A 24,553-nucleotide genomic window follows, 5' to 3' on the forward strand; every position below is an offset into this window, starting at 1 on the left:
GTGTGCAAAGGGTGAGGCTTTTGTCACAACAAATTCATTGAAATGGAGAATTGTCTTCTGACAGTCAAAACAGTATCTCTATTGTCATATATTTAAGTATATTGATCCTTCTAGATTCCTAAATGATTGCTAAAAAGACTGACTGATTTCAGGGTATCTTCCCATTTTAGGAACTCTTAATGGCTTCTAAGGTCAATGAACAGATGAGAAGCCTAGGTTCCAGCTGGGAGATGTGCAGTTAGAATGTGAGAAAAATAACTCAACTCAACTTTAATTGTTTCTATTATCTTGCATAAAGACATACTTCTAAAGAACAGGTAATCAATGCAAACTGAAAACTCTTCCACTATCTAGAAACTGGAATGCAATTTTAATTTGTTTAAATAGTCCATATGTGTTACTGGAAGTTATTTATCAAAACTAGTAAATAAGTAAAATCTATGGCAATCCTTTTAAAAGCCTATACATACTTGTACGTCTTTAAGAAAATCATGCGTTATTCATATAGAGTGCAGGCATACTCAAAAGAGGTTGGAGACAGCATTACAGGCAGAAATCACTGAACCATACACTGAAAAGTCCTTAAATTTAATGCACATGCATCTATCAGTTGGTGACCTGTTCCTGGCATCAAATACACAGCTAAGACAGGTATTTAAATTCCCTATAAATTAGAGAGAAGAGACAAGATGTTCCTAAAAGTGAGATTTGCAACAAAAAACATGCTGAGTGTGCTAATATTGTTGATAACCAAACAGAAACACCAAGAGAGCCATGGCAGAAATCCAACTTCGAGCTTGGATATATAAAGAAAAAAACAAAGAAACTAAAAACAGGGCTGTGGGTATTCTAGAGCTGTAGGTGGAAATAAGGTTATAAATGGTCATCTACCCTATTCCTCTAATGCAAACCAAAAATAGACTTGACTGATGTTCATCTAATACATTCCTGAAAAATCTCCATTGATGAAAATTCCATATTCTCTCCAGGCTCTATAATCCAGTGCTTCACTATCCCCATTTAGGAAAAAGCAAAACAAGCTAAAAATAATAATAAAAAAGTTCTGTAATACAAAATGCTGTTACTTGTGGAATGTTTGCAGATATGGTTTTTTATTAAATGATAGTATGAAAGATGTATTTTTCATTTGGTTCTTATTTAACTGCATTAACCTAGCTTTTAATCTCACCTTTTTGGACTGGACACATTAAGCATATGAGTCAACATGTACTTGGATAAACTCATGATGTCAATGTGGCTCTCTGCATAGAAAAATTACAGTGCTGTATCTTTACTTTGTGAAACTTTTTTTGCAATTAAATTATAGAAGCATATCCAAGAAAAAAACAATATGTTACCTTGGCAGATGGGCACAGGAGAATCCCACTGATACATGCCATTTTGATGACGCCTACATGTTGCATTGTTGTGACCAATCATTCTATATCCAGGTTTGCAGAAGTAATGGACTTTATTTCCAGGTCGACCACCTGTTTTATTTACAATTCCACCATTCCTCAAGATGGAGTTTAAACTGCAGTAGGGAGCTATATGTCAAAAAGGGACAATAATATTAGAAGCACACAGAATTTATTTAATTCACAATCTCTGTCCTATTTATGACATGTGACATTACGACATTGTGCGCAGTTAAAAATTAGGACAGAATCCTTCACATTACCATAACCACTGAAGATTCAGACTTAGGCAGAATCTGCCTATTTCTTAGGCAGAAATATCATAAAGTTCAGAAACATAAATTGCTAAAATACTTGACGTTATTACATATGAGAAAGCCATAACCAGAAAAATACTTATTCAATGTCAGATAACTCCTATTTACTGAATTAATTATCTAAATATTTGTTAACTCTAAAACTTTTATTTGAGGCACAAAATATATAAAATAGATTTCAATGGTCAGTGTTAAAAAAAATTGAAACTTCTTAAACAGCTAGGTCAATTTTTTTTTTCAACATTTGCCAAATGTTTTTCAAACATATTTTTTTTCCAAATAATACATTAAATATATTATTTGTGATCATCTGATGAAAATTTTCACATTAAAAATCTATGTAAAAGTCTCACATACATGTCCTTCCAGAGATACTACATGTTAATTGGACTAAAGTTTTACCAAAATAATGTCTCTGAGGTGACTGCATCTTCTTAAATGCTGAATACATGCTGCATCTAAAATAAGATAGAACGCACTCTTCTAAATCTAAGTTTTAAAATTAATGAAACACTGCCATTAATCTTGACAAATATTATTCACAGGCTTTCTTTTTCATTATAGTCCTCAAGAACTACATTACCATGGAAAGTTTATACATGTACTAACGAAGTCAAATTTTACAAAATATGTATGGCTGTCAAAAAGTATGGGATGATTTGAAAAATGTGTACAGTCTAATACAAATTGATTTATTGCATGTAATCATTTGTATCATTAGATAAAAGAAAGGTAAAAGCACTGTAAAATATCTTGACTTTATAATGACATACAAGCCCCTGGATGCTGTCAGGCTTACAGAGATTAATACCTTCTCAAGCATGGTAGGTCATGACTTGCTTAAAATAGACCTGGCTGAACATCCACCACTGAAATAAGACTATATGTATTTTTCACAGAATAAGACCACTGCTCAACTGCCCTGATTACCAAAACATTAACACCAAGGAGTCTGAGAATGTAACTGCTACTGCAGTACATGTTTCTTAGGCATATCATGATGAACATGATTCTTGATAGACAAGTTGTGGTTATAGTTCACAAATACATAATTACAGAAGTTGGCTTGCATCTGTAGTGTTCTGTTCTTTTATACTATATGTTTCCTGTGCATAGCCTGGAGCTCCTTCCCTCGGTTTTCAAAATCTAGCTATTTGGATTTTAATGTGCTTGCTGGGGTGACATGAATTTTAGCAATTCAAATAATTGAAACAAAAAGGAAAGTTTTTTTTTTTTTTTTAGATAAGTTGCATTCTGGTTCAAACTAAGGACTTTGCAAAACAAAGTCTTTGAAAAACTTTACACCATCTAAACTGTCTGCATTACTTAGTTTTAAAAATTCAGCTCATATATAACAACAACAAAGCTCACTCCCTTCATGTCCGCAGTCTTTTCATATATTATTAGTGAACCTGCAACAAAGAAGAAATGTGTTGCAGGTAACACTAACAGAAAGAAATTGAAAACACACAATCAATAGTTAAATGAATATATTGATTATTTGACATTATGGCTGATACAATGCAGCACTACAACAATGTGTTCTGCCTATGGTATATTTATAAATTCAAGAGGCACCATTGTTTCATCTGAAGTGATAGATTCCAGAGCTTTTTTTCTATGTAATCTCAAGATATTTAACTGATAATCTCAATTACTTACATCATCTTCCTGTTATTAAAAGTGTTTTTCATGGGTTTAGTTTTGAAAGTCGGTGTCAGCCTAGTTTCATATCTACTTTTTTGATCTACTTTTTGATTGTAAGTATTGATGCTTTGTGAGAGGGAAAATAAGAAATGTTTTCAATTTTATGCTAATATTGCATGGGCAATTCCACAATATTTTTCTTTTAGCATTTATTAATAGATTTTTCTTCCAGGAAAGTAAAATGTTCTTGGCACTATCATGATGATTCTTTGGAAAGAAGACAATATGAATGTTGCAAATATGACACCATATAAATGCCCTGTAACATCTAAGTACTTAAATGAACTTGCATTTGGAGATTAGTCTACCCTAAGGCCCACCTATGATATTGGTTTTCGCCTAAAGACAGATTTCTGTTCATTTGTCTTAGAGAGGCTACAGAATTGACTGTTATTTCTATATAGGGGATCAAGTCAAGTTTCTAGGAATCCCAGACCATGTATAACAGCAGCAAAACTAGGTCCTACATTAAAGACACTAAAAATGTTAGCCTCTGTTGATATTCTATTAAAGATTTATTTCTTTTTTGTTGTTGTTATTATTATTTTTAAATTTTTTAAAATTTTTTAAATTGAAAAGAACGAAATAAAAAGAAATGTTATGAAAATTAATAACCTAAGATGGTCCAGCAAAAAGTCTAAGGCATTCTCTGTACTCCTTATAATCCAGTTTTGAAATTTAAAGGAGGATATGACATTTAAAGAAATAAAATAAATATGGCTTTAATTTACTTTCAAGCTATTAAAGACAAAGGAATATTGGCCATTAAGATCAAAAATTTCTGCTGATATTTCAGTAATCTCTTAAGCACTACCTCCTTTTAAATATGTGAAGGGAGTTTAGGAATAGCAAGTAAGGCTATAAGAGAATGACAGTGAAACAAAAACCATTGGTGTTATCCTCATTTTATAGATAGGAACTTCAAAGGCAAAGAAGAAATTAGAAACTCTTTAATTTTGAAAGTTTGGGATAAGTAGGATCTGATTTTGCCAGCTTCTTAGCACTATATATTAAAACACAGTTCCCACTGACTTCAGTTGCAGAGTGCAGTAAGCACTCAACACTTCTGCAATTCAGATTTAAAGTATGACACCAGTCACAAAAGCTCTGTAATTCCTTCGTACTTGAATTGTCATGTGAATTACACGTTTGACTAAATTATGTTTAAAATAGCTATTTAATGTACATCAGTTCCACCTCACACTCTTACAAAAATGTCTGTTAACGACAACATTTTAACGCAGAGTACAAAAGGAGGTCAAGTGGCATCAGAAGCAAGGTAAAAAGTTCAAAGCAGCGCCTGTAGTCCTCATCCAAAAGGCCTACCTAAACTCTCAGTACTTTGCACTTTAAAGACAATGAAATATCAATAGAAAAGGCTGATACTCAAACTATTTCATACATCTAAGCCACACATTCTAGGAAGAAAAGGGAAACTGTCTGAAGTAAAATCTAAAATCATAAAGACTGATATCTGTTTTACAACCTCTGAAAATGCTGAGGCAGTGAAGAAGCACTTATAAGGATCTCTGGCATTTCCCTTTTTAAGTTTAGTGATTATTAAAAACAAAATCTGTACCTTAAATGGAACTACCTTTCCTAACTTGAACCCTAGTAAGCATCCAGAGTGGAGTATATACAACATGATCTAGGATCAGGAACCAACATACTAACTAAAGAACCATGGACATGACAATAAATATAAAAACGTCCAAAGATCTGGAAAGTTAGGAAATGTCTGAAGAATATTAGCTGAATTACAATTCTTGGCTTAAGCTGGAATCTGAAAATAATGCTTATAAAATATTGCAGTCTTGTGCTAAGGACCACTGGAACAAAATGCTTGTTTCTCCTCCTAGATGATTTCTGAGAGAGATCTATCTCAGAAATAACTTAGGTTTAGATGATATATGTGCAGTGGTGTGGATTGCTCTTATCTAGAAATGACAAATCTTCACCACAAAATGTGATAAACTGTTATCCAGCAGTTCCATTGACCTGAAGTAGCTTAACATTTATGAATTTAATTTACTTTCCTGAATGACATAGCATTTACCTTTTCCCAAGGCCTCTTAAGCACCAAGGTAACATACTGAACATTTTCAACTCACTTATAATCAAAATGTCCATTTGTCACTTGCAACTAAAGACCAGCAGAGCAATAACTGACTAGTCAACCAAGCCACTAGTCAACTGGTATGTGGACAGCAGCACAGATAAACAATGACTTTACATTTGCAGGATCATAGTCTTTGTTTCACAAAACATATTCTCTCAAAAGCTAGAACATTTTAACATTTATGCTGAGATCTTTCAAAAGTGTCTGAGGGACTTTGTCTAAGGAATGCTCAATTAAATGATTTCCAATTCCAAATTAAAATTTATTAAAATGGATGTCCAAATTCCCTAGATAATTTTGTAAATCTCAGTCTTGCCACTAATAGTACAATATTATCTTAAGAATTTACTTTAGTAAATGACTTAATTTCCCAGAAGGGCCTTGATCACTAGTCCAGTAACCTATACCTTGAAGATACTTATACTTATTCACTTAATCAGTGTTCTATGTTTACTATAGCAAATGATCACTTGAATCTTTAGGAACTGCAGAAGAAACAATTATAAACAGTTTTACAAACCTCATACAATTCATCTGTCACCTCTAACTAGCTACTTGGAAAATGCAATGACAAAACAAAGTCAATTCAATAGCTTTTGCTTTTAAAATAAACAGAAAGGAAATAGCAACAGTTGTTTCACAGGGACAAAAATTAAAAATAAGCTGTAATGAAAGGTGAAAAATTCTGCCTCTTGCAATAACAGATTTGAAGCTACAAGAACAGAATAAAGGTAAAATAAATCTGGCTGGGGTTTTAATACATATCTCAACAGTTCTATTGGCAGACAACTACAAATTAGTCAGGAAAGTACTAGTAACCACTTGCCTTACGTGTTCTGGAACAAACAATCTAAAGTTAAAACCGAGTCCAAAAATACAGAAGAGATTATGTCAACTTGCAAAATAGCAATCTAAGTACCCCTCTGCTTCCCAAAACTTTCCTCTAGCGGGGGCCTGTGCTGAAGTATAAAAAATGCGGTCATAATGCTATTCCATTCCTTCCATCATAGCTTGAAAAAGAAGAGGTGAATGATTTTTTAAGCTGTTTATATTAGCTTGCTTGTGGAGGGATGTCCGTGCAGGGCTAAAATTACAGAGGGAATCCAAAAGCAAAGAAACATTTCATTTTCAAAAACCAAATTACAGGTCCACCTGTGATGGTGAGTTTTCCTAGCCTGGCCTCAGCAAGTGCTACCTATATCCACAGATCTTCCCCATCTTTAACTAGCTTCATTGTTGCACCAGGAAGTAATATTAGTGTTACTCAGCAGCAAATATAAAGTAAAGATATTTCAGCATGCAATACTTTTCCTTATCTTTTCATCACTTTTTCCCCCCGTCTCATACTTCCCTTTCAAAACAAAACCAAACCAAAGCAGTTTCTTCCAGAGGGCTACATCAAATTTTAACTAGATTCTTCCTCTCCTAATTTCACCATAGTAAACCGTTATCATATACTCACTAGATTAAGAGTCATTTTATGTCTATGAGTCAGCACAGTCAGGAGATCTATTATTTAGATTAGGATTATGCTAGTGCCTTTATTATATGTCAAAGCTCATAAAGAATCCCCTCCTGCTGAAGTGCTGCAGATATTTGCTACTAGCATTTATTTAGCAAAAAAGCCATAACTCACAAGGTGGGCAACATGCAACTAATTTTAAACATTAAAAGCATGTGAGTTTGTACATGCCAAACACAATAATAAGCATTCCTCTGAGAGCTCCCATCGCTCTTTAAAAATGAAGAAAATGTGTATCTCCAAATTAAACCTATTTGTGACAAAACTTCAATATGCAACATTTTGTGCACAGACATAGCTGGAGAAGAAGGGAAGTGTTGTGGGGAGGCAGTAATTCACTTCAATAGGTTCTTCATTATGAGGAAGCCTGCTGGCTCAGTCACAGCTGTCACAGTATCAATAGCCTTTTTGGGATCATGTATTTTTCCTGCTCTCATGCTGTTGCTTTCCCTCATTAAGATTCAAATCCAATTGTTCATGCTGCTACTTGCTGTTACTCTTCTTTCATGCTGATTGTTTCCATTGAATCTCATGTAAAATGTACAGAAGTTTGGAGAAAAATGCAGGCACTGGATGTTAGTGAAGCAGAGAAAACGAAACAGTTGTCTGTTCCTAAAACACAGCCATCAAGATTACATCTCTTTCTCCAGCTCCCAAATTTTATTATTAGTTGCAGCTAGTGCCCTAATAAATGATGAATTGAACCTGGCAGTCAGACAAACTACTTCTCCACTCCTACAAAACATGTTTTGTATGCACTCAAAGGTGTAAAGTAATTTCTCATTCCTCAAAAATCACTCATTTTAATAACATTGTATTTATAAAACAAATCCTCTACATGAGCACTAGTTTTGCAACCCTGATATTGCTCCCTAACTTTAAAATTGGAAGAGATGTATAGTCCCCCAGCTCTGTTCCTTCACTATTAGACACTGGAGTATTATTATGGACAGATTCCCACTGTTCTTTCTTCCACACTTCCAGTTCATTAGGTCCTGCAACTGCCTTTCCCCTGCTCATAGCTAAAAATCTCCTCTGTGTTTGATAACAACTTCCTTTCTCACTGCCCTCTCAGTTTTATGCTACTTGCATTGACAATCTCCATATGGATTGAGATTTTTAGCTTTTACTGAACAGTCTTTTTTTCTGAGTATTTACCAACTCATTGCTCTTAAGATCATAGTTCTTAAGCTCCCAAAAGAGTGAACATGAATACACTCTGAGCTGTGCTGTAATCTTCTGGTTCAGTAACATGAGAAACTCTCTGGGGTTTAAATTACCAGCATATGGATTGTAGAGGAAAGGAGGAAGGTTTGCGAAAATGTCCCTGAATGCCTAAAACAAAGAAACCTCGTGCTTGCTAAAATATTCTTGAAATATTCCTTTCTCTACTTAACATATATTTATAATTATCAGCCACTAAATATTTACAATTATTAGCCACCAAAATTAACATTCACCTACATTTTAACATTGTTTTCTGTGTTTGGACTTGATTAACAAACAACAAAAAAATATTAACAGTGAGAATTATCAAATCATTCTCTCCCATCATCTATGTGATCACTAAGCCAAAACTCCAAGGGGCAAAGTGTTAGCAGGCATGTGGGTGAAAATATGTTTAAATCATACAGGCTGCAAAAAAAAAAAAAAAGTCACATGTCAGGATATAGAGTATAATCTTGTCTTGCAATATTTTAATAGAGGATGTAATTTTTAAGACTTTAGATAGACTATTTATATATCTTTGTATCACTACCACAAAGGTTCACAAGTGACTTATACAAAAAGTGAAGGACATTTTCTCACATTTTCTCAGAATTAAGAAAGGCTGTGAAATGAATTATTACTGCAAACTCTAAACCTAACAGTGGTTACTGAATTACACTTACAATACAACATCCCATTTCAGCATCAGAAATTCTTATCTCAGAATTGACTACTCCTCAGACTACCATTTTGTAAATCTATGGATTATCCCTCCCACTACATTTAAAGTTCCAAGTTCGGAATTGTCCAGGTCTGTCTACCAGACAGTAAGTTGCAGAAAGAAGTATTACTGAGGGAAGTATTAATATGCAGATCTTTGGCAAATTGGCAGAAAACAGAGGGCTTACGTTCTGGACTCATATTGAATTTGAAATAGGAGGACTGGACAACCACAGAAAGTACATTATAATAAAGTATTATTTTCAAAGGAACAGAAATCATATTACAGATTTCAATTTGCTGGTGAATAGCATGCATAACCATGAACTACATTTTACTGGAACTAAAACAGTTACCTGAGTAACGTATCTTGAATCCCTTCTTGCTGGTTGCATGATCAGTTGACCAGCGAAGATATAGTTGATTCATTTTGCTTGTGAAGTTCAACTGTCCAGTATGATTTCCACTTAAAGCAACTAATAAAGGGTTTTGCCCAGAAGAACCTTTAGGGATGAATAAATACTGAAGTTATAAGCTATTAACAGTTTAAACAATAGTTTGCATATTTTGCCTTATCTACAAATGTGAATAAAAGCCAGCATATTTCACCAGTAATATTTTCACCAGTAAAATAACTAACATATCTCTATATAAACTATATATCCAATTCTAAGATTTCACCAGAGCTGTATATTTTAAACTACTTTCCAAATAGTGAGTGTCAGCAAATTTCTAGATTGCTTGATACTGCACAGCTACTACATTACATACTAAACATAATAGCTAAATAATGCCCCATCACACAAGCCAGATAAATACAGCTAAAATCAGCATGATTTAACCACAGTTTCACTTGTACTATATAGGTACAAGTGCTATGAACTTGCACCATGTATTATATTAGGGCCTAGTCCTATTAGAAGATAATAAGTTCAATATAGTTATCAAATTGATGTTTTGATGATATATATATTTTAAGTGCTTTGGCACTCAAGTGATATCAGCACCATAATAAAACCTGATACACCACAGCAAAGTAAGTTCAAACTACATCAGTAAATCCCCAGGAACACAAAAAATGATTCTGGGGCTAAGCATACAATAAAATAGCATACTCACATAAAACAAAACAAAACAAAACAAACAAACAAAAAACTCCAATACCATCCCCCCCCCAAAAAAAAAACAGTGAGCTAACTGAATCTTTTATTGAGGCTTTCTAAAACATGAAAATACATCCTTCCCCCTATAATTGTTTTTTTCCCTAGCTAAATTCCCCCTTTTTATATGCTGTGTCTTTTGGTGTTTTTCGAGTTTAGAAATGCCAAGTTCAAACAACATTCCTTTGGCCACAGCAGCTATTTCAAATAAAGAGGTTGCTTCATTCATTTTTACTGAGCTTGAACAGTTGCAGCCTGATCAGCTCTTCTTATGTTGCATTAAAAAAAGAAAAAGAAAAAAGAAAAAGAAACCCCGGCTTAAAGATACATAAATACTGCAACATATAATTGCTGTACCTTTGCCCCCTCCAGGCCAAAAAGGGTAAGTACATTTTCTAACCAGAATATTTCAGGGACAAAAAGAGGCTACAGGAGAATCTCCCAGTGTTTCAGAACTGTAGTTCGGTCACCACAACTAAATAATTATTAACAAATCAGCTTGAAGTAATAAATACATATACAAAATAAGAACAAATAAGAATAAGCTCTGCAGGGTGCCTAGCATGTCCTCAATGAAATGCTTTGTGGCTTGTTATTCATATTAGTTAGTCAGTGATTATAGACTAGGATGGACTATGAGGACTGCTGAGGTCAATTCCTGTTATTGCTCAAAAGGATGGTTTAGAACATGACAGTTGATCTAGTTTCTCTGTGCTTTACCTGCATTTTATAAAATGTGTTCAATATCATCTACCCAATTCATAAGGTAATTCCCAATTTAGAATGTGTACATATATATGTAAATTTGCAAATAACAGAGCAACTAGAGAGAAATTAAAACCGCATACAAAGAAGTGAGCATCTTTCAGTTACTAGTGACAGTGAAATTACGCTGCAGTACCACATGTTAAACAGCCACATTACATTTTCTAGTCATTGGGAGGTCAATGTATGCAATTGCATTTTAGTTTAGTTTATTTTTCCTGATGGGGGGTTCCAGCTACTGGATATTACTTAGCTGGCAGTTCTTCAGCTGCTGATCAGGACAGTCTGCTGCACAACCTAGATATTTTGGGGGGTCGACTTTCTTTTTATTTCAGAGTTTGCTTATGCAAGGATATGTATACTCAACTGCTAGTGTGCTGACTTGACATTTGATGCTCTCCTGAATCTTACACTATCTGTGCATGCTTCTTTTATTTATTTATTTTTCTCTCTTTGTGATTACAGAATTATGTTGCTTTATTTTTGGGGAAAAAAATCAAAGACTACTTCCTGTATTAAATGAATGTCATTCACTGTAAGTTGCCTGAATACAGTGTTTGAAGTTCAAAATTCTTTACTAATTATACTCATGGTACAGTTACAGCTGCTCTGTCTTAGCCTCTAGATCGGTTTCCTATGGGTCGGAGTCACAGGTGAGAATTGCTAATGGGCTTATTATTGTTCCCCGTTCACCTGGGCTACCTTTACTGTAAAGTCACTGTAAAGTCATCTAAGTAAGTCGTGTGCTTTAGCAAATACTGTTTCTACAAAATTACCTGATCAATCATTAAATATTTTCTGTCTAAACATTTGTTTGAAAACAGGTATTTACCTGGTGCAGAACAGTTCAGTTCTCCTGACTTAGATGAAGCTATAATGGTTTGGGCCACCTAAGTTCTGAGCTCCCTAGAATATATGTATTTATGTGCTATGCAAGAGAAGAGAAAAATACCTGAGCTAGCTTTGAACGAGATAATCTGAGCTATATCCATCGCTGGAGACAGAATAAGCCACATCAGCACTGCCTTCTGCCCCAACTAACACATCATGTTGAGATGCAGAACCAATTAACCTAGCAGAGCACGTTGCTAATGTGGCCACAGGGACGCAAACAAGTATCTCGGCAAGGCACTGCACTGTGCCATGTTTAAATATCAACTTGATGAGAGTTAGGCTAGGAATCTCCATACGGCACTGCTTTGAGTGGTTATAAATATGTCATTATCATTCTCATTTTAGTTTGCTGGTAGGTGGTAGGGAAAATGCCTTCAGTGGAGCTGGACTACAGATTAATTTGTCAGAATGTGGTTTTCTGTCACAAAATGACCCTTCAAAATGTAGTAACTATGTTCATTCTTTCCTCATATCTATTATTGATATTCTGGTTTCATTAAATTTAAATGCATAAGAAAGAAATAAAGTCTTCATCAGGAACATTAAGCAGTCTGAACAGAAATTTGCAGAAGAAAACAAAGTGATCAGACCATTAGAAAAGTTGCAGGCACACTGCATATTGTCTTGAAGTTAAATAAAAATAGAGTAAAGGAAAAGATAAATTTAACAGATTTTTCAGACTATTTCCTCTACTAACCTGACACTGACTGACACAGATAGGATTATAAATTAAAAAAAAAAAAGAACTATTTTAAAATCTGCATTTTTAAAACAATGCAAAATACTGTTTTCTTCAGAATGCTATTAAAAACAGTGAAAAAACATTTAGATACTAAAAGTCCTATGACTTACAAAAAATACTTAGAGGAAGACACTTAAACCATATGACCATTAATATTTTTTTGTTATGAAACTCCCAACAGCAGATATTAATCAATTATATCACAATTATCATATATCCTTGGAAAATGAGGGAAGATACAATAATTGCCACCAAATGAATAAAAATATATTAAAGGGCAACCAGGGACCAGTTATTTTCATCAATCTAGAGAATAAAACAAGCGACAGTAAAGTCAGAATTCAGTAGGAAGAAAAGAAAAAAAACAGTTTAAGAATTGTCTGTTAATTAAATAGGGTCCATTGGGAAGTTGCTGGAATGACTACCATTCAAAAAAGTGTTCCCCCCCCCCCACTCGTCATCTCAAAGCAGATGGCCAATTCTTCAATATGGGTATATTCAAGCAAGATACAGCATTGGTTCTGCTGTGCTATGGGAAAAGTAGGTGAAATACCTCATTGTTGACTTCTGGGCTTCAAATAATTCTATGAATTGCAGAGTATTTTAAATAGTATACAAACAGTATTTGTTTAAAAAGAGAATTTCTGCACCAGAAAAGACTTATTACAAAACAGCACGTTCAGACACTTCCACTCATACCAAAGAAAAACTGCACCATTTTCATAGGAAAGCTCTTGCTTCTGCTGTTCCTCTAGTAATTAAGCAGGTTCCTTCCCTTGAACACATCTGTAAAACCTTTTACCAACAGATTTAGATTTAAGGAAAAACAATAAAAATGTTGGACTATTCTGTAGATTTCAGATACACCAGTGAATGATGAATTGATTTGATTCAACCTATCCCCTGAGAAAAAGGAGGCACATGGCACCCAGGACAGAGGCAGAGCAGGTCAAGGGAGGTGACATCTACTCCACACTTGTAAGGCTGTATCTGGAGTACGGTGTCCGGTTTTGGGCTTGCTGGCTCACCAGAGAGATGGAGCTACTGCAGTGAGCCTAGTAAAGGGCTATGAAGATTAATAAGGGGCTTGAGCATCTGCCATAGGAGGAGAGGCTGAGAGAGCTGGGACTACTTAGCATAGAAGAGAGATTTCTTGAGGTAATCTTGCCAAATATCTTAAGGGAACGTCTATAAAGCAGACAAAGCCAGACTCTCCTCAGTAGGGCCCAGTGATAGGAGCAGTGGACACAAACTGAAACACAGGAAGTTCTGTCTGAACATAAGGAAAAACTTCTACATTGAAGGTAGGTTGCCCCAAGATGCTATGGAATCTTTATCCCTGGAGATAACCAAGGCCACTTGGACAAGGGCCTGGACAGGCTGCTGTAGGTGGTCCTGCCTGAGCAGAGGAATTGGACCAGATGACCTCCAGCCCTTCCATCACTTCTGTGTTTCTGTGATGTTTAAATCAACAGCTGGAAATGAAGCTTTCCTTTATCTATGGTGATTAGATATAATTTAAATCTTTCTTACCATCAAATATCTCCAGTTCATCAAACTGCTTTTCACTTTGAAACATTTCTACATAGATGGAGATGTTATATCCTGGTTCAACCTTTATAGTCCAAGAGCAGGTCTGAGAATTGGGATAGGTGCCTGGGTAACCTGGACTTAGGATCACTCCTGATGATTCTGTCCGGACTTCATTTGCTGGACATTGTGCTAAGAACACAGGAAGAACAACAAGAATAGTAATGAGATATTGTTTCTCTTCCCTAATATAATGCAATGTTATTCTTTTATTGGTTAAAATACTTCAGGATCAATTTCCAAATGCAGACATGTTAAAATCATATTCTAAATGGCTCAACAGTAAAGCTCCTTTTACACAAACAAAATCAGAACCAGCTTTACAAACCCTGTGCTTATGAAACTTAATAACTATTATAATAAAACATTAATCTAGATATGTATAAGAGCCCAAAGAGCTTCTAGCCAAGAGATGTACCGCACATGCTAGCATGATCATTAACATCTTGTGAGAGGAATTAAACTTTTTATTTGCAAACTTTATTGCTCTTTTCTATTTGAGTTCTGGAATACGGTTGTAAGAATTAAGTCTGTTATCTGCATCTATATCTATTAAGTCTGCATGGCACACAAATAATAATAATAAAAAAAAAAACGCATTTTGTGCAGACAAAGGATTTTCAGAAGATACAGAATAGTCAAAGTCATCTAAGTGAGAGCCTCTCGGCAACCACTTCCCAGTTACTTAAGCCCTAAACTTTAAATATATAAAAAGGAGTTTCACGTGGTATTCATTGACAATTATCCTATCTCACATGGCAATGACTGTACTATACTTAAATGCTATGAAATTTATATTTTGAATGCTGCAGTCTCTGTTTTTCTTTAGCATTTTCTCTCATACACAAACGACACCTTCATGTCTCTTTGCTGTTGGGAGCTGGGATCTAGTATTTTTAATCCATGATTTTGTAACACATGTATGTCTTTTTTTTTTTTTTTTTTTAAGATTCACAAACCACAAACATACCTTCATAGGAACACATTCCTGGAAATTGACTGGCACAGTACACAATTAATTAGAGGATACGAGAAGGTAAATAACATAATAACAGGAAAAAAAATGTCAAGAGGAAGAAACATGTTTCCAAGAAAAACACAGATGGAAACAATAAAAAAAACAGATATCACTTCCAGTTGGCCTTTTACAAACTTCAGCCTTGAAGGGAAATTTCAAATCACTTCTAGCCAAGAGAAATTTTGATGCAGACTTTTGGATAATAGTGTCAGGATTTCATATTTGATTTTCCTCAGAGAAATTCACACACTGGTAGAGAAGGATACTACATTTTACATGAGATTTTCAGTCTTTACCTTCTTTCCCACCCATTCAGGAAAAATCTGAACTCTCCAACAGAAGCAACAATGCAAATAAAATATGAACCCTGTCAATTAAGTCACATATAAATTATCTATCACCTTCCTACAAAGTACAGACCCTACCTTTAAGAAGCTGGCATATTCCTATCCATCTGCTCATCTAGGTGCAGTTTTCCATACTTCGAACTGAGTATAAGGTAAGAGAAAGTCTGTGTGCTTGACTTGGACGATATGATTTTCATCAATATTTCCTTCAGTATCCTAACATAATTATTATAAAAATGATATGCAAAAATGTGGAAGATCAGTGTTTCAAATCTAAGTTACAAACTCATTTTCTGTGGACTACCATCTTCTTGATGAAAACAATATTTAGAAAAAGAAACTAAAAATCAGAACAGTTCTTTTCTCGGTGCTCCAAAAGTTCTCTGGGTCTAATGTATGCTTGGAATCCTCAATACTAAATTTAGGTGACTTTCATTTTTTTTTTCCTAGTATCCTATAGACAAGTTCTAAATTACTTACCAAAAATCTGGTTATTTCATACAAAAGCCTGGTTATTTCATAAGGGAGGAAAGTGTAAAACAGTAAGAACTACTTGCTACTCTTTTTGTCATATCATTTTCTTTGTCAGGTTACTCTAATATCCTGGAGAATATGTATCATTATCATGACAAGTCCAGGACAATTTTTTAAAAACTCTTTCTCTCTTTGTCCCTCATCTTGACCAGCTAAAAAAAGTTTAGTCATAGGGAAAGATGTTAGCACATAACACAGCAAAGCAATTTTGCCTTGTGATGCATCTCTCTCTTGCTCTCTCTGCTTTCATCTGACAGCATTGGATGCAGCAGACCAAGAGTTATAACCATTCTGAGGGGCACGAATAGTGTTTAAAGGAGGTATCCTATGAGAGGTAAAGTCCATGGGATAATGGCATATGAAATAATGAGGAAAATATATATTTTCCACTTTTTGAAAATTTTAACTCAGGGATTGCCTCTTGAAATGGAAATGCCTACAGTCAAATTATATTTGGAGTTCTCACATAAAGCTTTTTCTGTGAAAGACACAGTGTTTCACACATTTAATGACAGTACATTCTCGTACTTGTTACCCTAAAATGAAACACACTCTTATTTCCCATATTCTCCTTAATAGTAAAAAGGAAATATAAAATATGTTGTAGCAGAAGAGTGTAAGCACAGGAAAACAGCAGATACTGCAGGGATGTAAACGCAAATTGCAAGTGGTCAACTACTGATCACTATAGGAACATAGCCTCTCTAGCTGGACAAAATTTGTATAAGATCACAATGTAGAAAACAAGGATCATGAATAAGGATCATGTATCCAGTGAATGTTATATATATATACACACACACACACACACACACACACACAGACACACATTGTAGAAGATAACAGAATGACTGATTTATATACATATACACACATACACACATATACATATACACACACACACACATTTATATACAAAAAATGAATTAATCACCTGAATTTTGATTTCAGCTACAGAAGTTTCTTACAATGATATGACTTGCATAGCTAAGATGAAATGTTTTCTCTTCTTTTTCTTTTTTTTCAGTGACTCAGAGGAATTTTAAAATTATTTTTACCTAAGACGCATTATATTTCTTCCATAAAGAGCATCAGTTATTTACATATATTTGTCTCTAAGGGTTAATTGGCTTCCTAGCTCTTCAAAAGGGAGACAATATCATAAAATGAAAAAAATATCTTGGTATTATTTAATGGTAATATCTTGGCATTAAAATATCAGTTATATCAGTCAAACCTCCAGTACAATTACAATTAAATAAATACATAAAAAACAGGAAGATGCTGTCCTCATGGTTCATGGGTTTACTTCATTTGTTATCCTTTAACACACACTGACACAACTAGATGAATGTTCAGTACAGGTGCTTAAGTCCTGCACAGAAAGCTGTGCTCTGCTATCTTGAGATAAATATTCTTTCGATTAGTCAGTCCCTCTGGATGTTGCATTATTACTCTCAAGCTGCAGATGCCTTTCTAGCTTATATCTTCAACTCTGGATATATTAGAATCCCCTACTTAAAGGGATCTGTTTGAAATGAGTTTAAAATTAGCAGTTATAATAAAATTAAGAAATACGTATCTATTTCTCCCCTCTAAACACTGTGTTAGGGTCTCACAGCACAGCTTAAGAGTGCATTCACCTATTTATCCAAGAGTCAACACCATAAATATTAAATAATAATATTAAATTAATGGATTAAACACACTTTTTCATCTATTGATATTTTATATATCTAAAGTGAGTCACATGTTTGCAAAAAATGGTATTGACATAGCCAAAAGATTTCCTAAATCTTTAGTGCTTCCCAATGATTCTGAGATTCAGAAGTATCAGTGCCATTTATATACAATGAATGCAGACCACAGAAAACATATATATTAAACATGCTTAATAATCATGCAGGAACAACGTAAAACTCAGAAAATACTAAGATTCTAAAAGTTTAATAAATAGTTTTGAAAATTGACAAATAATACATTTAGGGAAAGGAAGAAAATCACAAAATCAGTCAACTCTGTAAGGGAAAACACACTGCTGCTGATATTCATCCAAAATGTCTCAAAGGACTTTAGAGAAATAACATGTTTTACTACAATCACAGAAAGCCATGAGCTTCCCAAGCATCTGCAAGAATTATTGGATAACAGCTATCTCCTGTGCTTAACAGATCAGAACCTCCCCATATCTCTGTAGTTTCTACAAGAATTCTCCAGCGTATTGAAATGGAAAAGAGTTAAATTACTGCTATTCCTGTTAACTCAAAATTTAAAGCAGCTTAAATTAATAATTAATTAAATTAGTACACTTTGACTATATTATTTTAGTGCTAATATAGCATCGATCAAACAACTCCATGAAAATATAAGTCAACAGATACTTTCTTGATCATTTTTCAACCTCTCCGATTTTTTTTGCCATTCACTACTTAACAAAGCAAAGCAAATTAAATTAAAGAACAATAACCAACATTTATTTTGAAAAACATAATTTGGAGGTCTGAATTGGTTATACATTTGTTTTTCAGAAATATGATCAAGTTGTGCATAAAAGCACTCCTAACTATTACTCATACTAAATTTCTCATTTCTTTACATTTAAAATATTTTTATCATAACCAACATACAAATAGTTGAAAGATTTTTAGTTTTCTTTTATCTACATTTTTCACACATATTTTAGAATATTTTTTCATGTGAATTGGCCTTGCATGCTACTTTGTGAGAGTGAAACCAATAACAATAATTTCTTACTTAATTTGAATGCTCATTTAAGTACCTATCTTTAAAGTTCTTCTGGGCTGAAAAGAAGACTTTGGTTAATATGAAAAAATGTTAAGTCATCTTATTGAATTTTAAAAAGCAATATTTCAATAATTGTGTAGTTAAATGAGACTACTTCTAAAGTATTTATGTGATAAAAAACTCCAGGGTCTGAGGAAGTCAAACATTGAATGCCTGTGCTAAAATTTTAGGGACCACTTGAAAATATCTGCATCTTTTTGATATTGGAAGAAAATCTGGAATCTTTTCACCACTTAATCATTGATGAAAACATAATGCCACAAATGTGATGAATATTACGAATATGAATAAAGGAGGATGCATAATGATAATATACTACAATCTATGGAAGTGTATATTTACCTTCACAAGATGGGGAGGATCCTTCAAACTGCAACTGTGAATTCAGTTTGCAGGTTAATAGATCTTGTCCAACAAGGGTGAAACCAGGATGGCATTTGTACTTGGCAAAATCTCCTGAAAAAGTTATTGACAAAAAACCAAAAACTCTTAAAAAAGTTAAAATGGAAAAAAATGTTCGAACAAAAGTATATCAATATCTCAGATGAAGGGTCAGATATACTAATAGTTTAGTATTATTAGATTTCAAGTGGAAGCAGAAAAAAAAAAGAAAGTACTATTTTGTCACCTATTTCAAAGTCATCATCTTCCGTAAACAAATCTGCATGGGGAACTATAGGTGGTGGCTGGCACTTCTTCAGTTGATAAGCTGCAAAGTTAAGTGAAAACAGTATTAAGTACTGACGTGTTAAGATTGATTTTCAGAAAATTCATTTCTCATTCACACTTGCCAAAGTATCATAGCTACACCAAAATCCGTAGCCTCTCTGTTTCAATATTGTGAAGTTAAATGTATCAGTTACATCCACAACCTTTCTCATAATACTACATATTATCTCTACAATATTAACACATTTATTATCAATATAAATCCATTGTAGTATTGGGTGGAGTTGCAAAGCTAATGAGAAGTTCTGTGCAGCTTCAAGGGTGTGATTTCATATGGGTGCCTTTGTAGCACCTGGTAATGATTTTTTATCAATTCTTTTAAACAAAAACACCTCTCCACTCTTCATTTTTCAAATGTTTTAGCAAACTGAACAGTCTCATAAGGATCGTAACCAGTACAATAACTGGCATGTCTATAAATATGCTGTTGGAGTATTTAGCAGATTTTACCTCTACAAATTAATCTAGAATGCCTATGATAGTTGAGGAAATCATTTCTGGAAAACGAATTTGAAATAGATACACCAGATCGCAATTAGAGAGTACATAACATAAAAAGCTGTCCCTTCCATAAAGAAGGATAACCAAAAAACAATCTATCCTGGTAACCTTATAGTCTTATCCACCTATCAACTTCGAGGAGTTAAAGAAACACAAAGTAAACTACACTGGGAATCCCTTGTGTTCCACATGAGCCCATACAGTCCAACATTTTAAAGCAGTTGTACAAGGAGAAAAGACAAGCTTAAATCCATGGAGAATTCCAAAGGAGAGGGAGGAGAAAGCATATATTTTCCCACATACACAGATACATGTAGGGCATTCCTACTATATTTACACAAATGTACACATCTAATCCTTATTAGTAAAACCATTGCTTGCATATTCCTTTGAATAAAGTCCTTTGCTAGGTATCAGACTTAAAACAGGTGCCCAACCATCCAATCCACCCTTCTGACCATTACCCCTAGGACTGATCAGTTGGTATTAGAGAGTAATGATGAATATTAAAGAGAATGTAGTTTATTCAAGGATAAGATGTTCTAGATAATTTTAATATACTGCTTTAAAGATATTTTCTAAAGATATTTTTAATATACTGCTTTAAAAGTAACTTGTACTGACATTTTAATAAGCAGCAAAGTCAGGAATTCTCGTAAATTTATTTTAGATCATCCAGTAAATCACAAAGTTAAGAAATTTTTTAATTCTGAATTGAGATAATTATATTTTGATATAATGCAAACTGACCATGAAAATTGAGAACAAAGAATCCTCCAGTTGAAAAATCACTGTGAAATTTAATGAGGACTTGGTTGGAGGAACTATATGCTGTTTCCAGAGCTGTGTTCCCACTGAAAACTCCCAGCTGAGGTGAATTATGGTCAGGACCATCCCTATGAAGGAAAACACATAAACATTAGCAGAAGAACCACTATATGAACATTTAGATTAAAAGTCTTCTTTTTTTTTCTTTCTAGAGAACAAGTGAAATTTTATTAAAATTTTATATTCAATGAGAAGAAGGATATTGTATTTGTATTTCTATCAACATAGAATATTTTAACTTCAAAGCCTACTAGTTTTTAAGCCCAGGAGAACTTTGTAATAGCATTTACATTTACATAGCTAAAAAAAACAAATATTGGATGAGGTCATAGCTTCTTAAGTTTTCTCCATTTGTTCCTGTCAAACCTGATGTATAACCACCAGCTAAATGAAAATGTATCTAGAAAATAATTGTGATATCAAGATATTTCTAATATTTTTGATACAGATCCTGTTAAACTTTTCTCATGATTAATGCAGGTGTGAATAGGTTGAAAAAGATTGCTCCTGCTAAATAAATGCAAATGAAAAAACACCAAAAAAAGTAAAAAAAAAAAAAGTTCTTTATTTCTCAACAGAAGGACAGACAACCCAAAGAGAAATCTCCAGCAACACTGCTCTGATTTTATTTTCAGTATCATCCTTTCAACTCTCAATAGGCATAATAATAGCAATAATAATAAAAATAATAACTCCCTCGCTTTTATCATTGAAGAATTTTTAAGCTCTGCAATGCTTATTTGTAGTCTTACATGAAACCCACTGAATCTAAATGAATTAAAAACATTTTGTGCTGTATACTTCAGCAGACTAGAGATTATCTAGACGCTCTCCAAAAGCATTCAGCTTCTGACCTTTCACTGTCTTTAACTCAGACATATTTGTTCACATCAGTCTTACGCTAAAGAGCCAAGTATTAATTGATTGTCTATCACAAACTCATCAGTGCAGTACTCTGCAGTACTCTGGTTCCAGTTTTAAAAGAAGAGCATATTACATTTATATAGCTTGCATTTGTTACTTCTTTTTGTTAAAATGTAATTTGAATAAATTATCCTTATTTTCAGTTTTCATTTTAAAAATCTGATTCCCAAGAGGAAAAAAGAAAAACAACAACAAACAAATTTATAATGATTCCATAACAGTTTGACATTATTCTTTCATACTGAAGTGAATGGCATATGTATGAATGACAAATAAATTACACTAAACAGCCTCCTCATAGTGAATTCAGGAGATATCTTACATTGACAGCTCAGAACCTAACTCTAAAGAAAGCATACTTGTAATTCACTGGCAATTAGGAACCGAGAGAAATAAGCAGCAAAACAATTCTTTAAAAAAATATTAAAATAAAGTAACAATTCAGGAATTCAGCATGTACTTCAGCCAAACAAGTTCAAAATGTCAACATGGTTTTAAGATTTATTTACATAGAAAAAAAAAGAAAAAGAAAGAAGTCACTGACCCAGCTAGATCTTTACCAGCCAAGGCACCTTTTTATTTAACTAATGCCAAGAAGGACAAACTAGAATGCATTTCAGAGCTGGATTTACTGATAATACAAATATCCCTTCCAGTCAAACTACAGGGCATGAACACCAACACTTATAAGCTGCCTGAACTGTCCCTGTATGGATTATACGGACTTGAGTGTTGCTGTCTCGAAAAACCTTGCTCTGGAGAGCAATAGATACAGAAATGATGGTTTTCTTGGAAGATGGGAGCAGATGACCTCTCACAAGAGTAAGTTATCTTCTATATTCTGTGCAAAATAGCTTATTTTATTTTTTTATTATTTTTTTGAAAAATTACCCATAGCACGTGAAAGAGAAAAGCCACTATATTATATGGCATGAGAACTTGGGTTAACAATAGATGAAAAGGCGTGCAATGTTATCATCTTATCAGAGATATAACCATCTATGCTTGCTCTTCAGTATCTGAGACAAGAATTTAGACAACCTTGCTTCCTCTTCTTCCAGATGAAGACATAAAATTGAGGTGGGCTTGGGGAATAAAAAATAATAATTTGGGGAAATTGGAGCATACAAAAATTCAACAGCTGCAAGATGCAAGAATCAACTGAAATTATAGCTTGAGAAATACAGCAGTTATAATAGGAAGCTGTTGCTATCAATCATATTAAGGTTTTAGAACAAGCCTTCATGATATCCAAAGGTTTTGCCACATCTAACATATATTGCTGCATATATTAATGGAACATACTACAGACTGTCATATTACTTCTATGTCACATGGTCTCATTTGGAAAATGGAGGCCACTTAGGACTCCTGTAAATTTGTATCTTCCTGAACACTACAAGAAGATCTAATAACATCTGCATGCTGAATAATTTTGACTTTCAGAGGATTTTTAGTGGGGAGGAAAGCTCTTAAGTGCTCATGCAGCGTCAAACAATATTCATTATTTAATATATGAATAGAATTTGTTCTATTAATCAGAATCATTATGGTTGGAAAAGACTTTGAAAACCATCAAGTCTAACCATAAACCCATCACTACCATGACTGATAAACCATGTCCCTAAGTGCCTCATCTACACATGTATGCTGCTTATTAAAGCAGAAATTGCATTATAAAGGACAACAGTAAGAAAAGTTTATTTGTGAAACTGAGATTATGGCAAATCAATCAATCAAAAAAAAAAAAAAGTTTTTTTTTTTTTTTTAATACATACCAAACTGCAATGTAGTCATTCACAGGTTCAGTTTGGAGTAAGGTGAAGTTGATATAAATCCCATGGCCTGGAGGTACAATAATTAACCAAGTACAGTCCTTGGAGTTTGGGTATTCATCTGGAAATCCTGGGGAATAAACTGTACCATTCGGAGCAGTTATGTTATAGCCACAAGGAGCTGAAAATAAAAAAAATGAAAAAATAAGAGAAACATACTTCTTCATGTTAAAAAAAACAAAACCAAAATGCTGTCAAATTCTAAAAACTCCACAGACAAGCTAACCTAAATCTGCAGAACTTGAACTACAAGACAATTCTTAAGGAAAGGCTGAGTATGCTTCTGTACAACCACAACTACCATCTGTATTTCATTCACAAGAGTTTTTAGCTATTTTTAATGGTACTTCAGTTGCAGTTTTTATGTTGATTCTTCATTTTGGTAATTGACTATAGAGGCATAAATTAGCATGCCCTTGCTGAATGAAATTTGTAGGCAAATCAATGCCATGGAATGGTGTTTGATTAATTCAAGAGTAACAAATGTGCAATAGTGAGCACTCTTTTCAATTTCAGACCAGGAGAATTAACTAATTATGGATGTAAGCATGGATGTGATTAGATAAGACATATGGTCACTACAGCAAACTCACAGAAAAGTGAGACCTTAGTAGCATCTCTGGGCTCGGTTTACCTCTGGAACTTTTCTCATTAGCTCTGACCACAAAGTTTATATTATTATTGTCAGGATTCCTGTTAATCTCTGTCAGACCTTCTTGGTTCCTTTGCTTCCTTTCAGTAAGTTACAGAAAAAGAAAACAGAAAAAAAAAAGAAGGAAAGGGACCAAAAAAAAAAAAAAAAAAAAAAAAAGGAAAAGCTTTAGAGCTGCTATACTGTTGGGGCACAGGGATCATCTGGTCAGTAGATG

The 24,553-nt window shown here is 33.8% G+C and overlaps 1 protein-coding gene across 1 annotated transcript in view; it reads right to left on the reverse strand.

The window, feature by feature from the left end:
* Positions 1–24,553, reverse strand: part of CSMD1 (CUB and Sushi multiple domains 1) — a 994,655-nt gene that overhangs the window by 65,794 nt on the left and 904,308 nt on the right. The window contains exons 43-49 of the mRNA XM_088530602.1: positions 23,628–23,805; positions 20,848–20,993; positions 19,496–19,576; positions 19,210–19,323; positions 14,107–14,295; positions 9,369–9,515; positions 1,359–1,547 (exon numbers count right to left, since the gene is read on the reverse strand). Coding sequence (XP_088386728.1) covers positions 1,359–1,547; positions 9,369–9,515; positions 14,107–14,295; positions 19,210–19,323; positions 19,496–19,576; positions 20,848–20,993; positions 23,628–23,805 — 1,044 coding nt within the window. The remainder of the gene's footprint in view (positions 1–1,358; positions 1,548–9,368; positions 9,516–14,106; positions 14,296–19,209; positions 19,324–19,495; positions 19,577–20,847; positions 20,994–23,627; positions 23,806–24,553) is intronic.

This window comes from Tinamus guttatus, unplaced genomic scaffold (genome assembly GCF_059628265.1).
Source record: "Tinamus guttatus ecotype Peru unplaced genomic scaffold, ASM5962826v1 Tinamus_guttatus_pri_ptg000383l, whole genome shotgun sequence".
Classification (NCBI taxonomy): Eukaryota; Metazoa; Chordata; class Aves; order Tinamiformes; family Tinamidae; genus Tinamus; species Tinamus guttatus.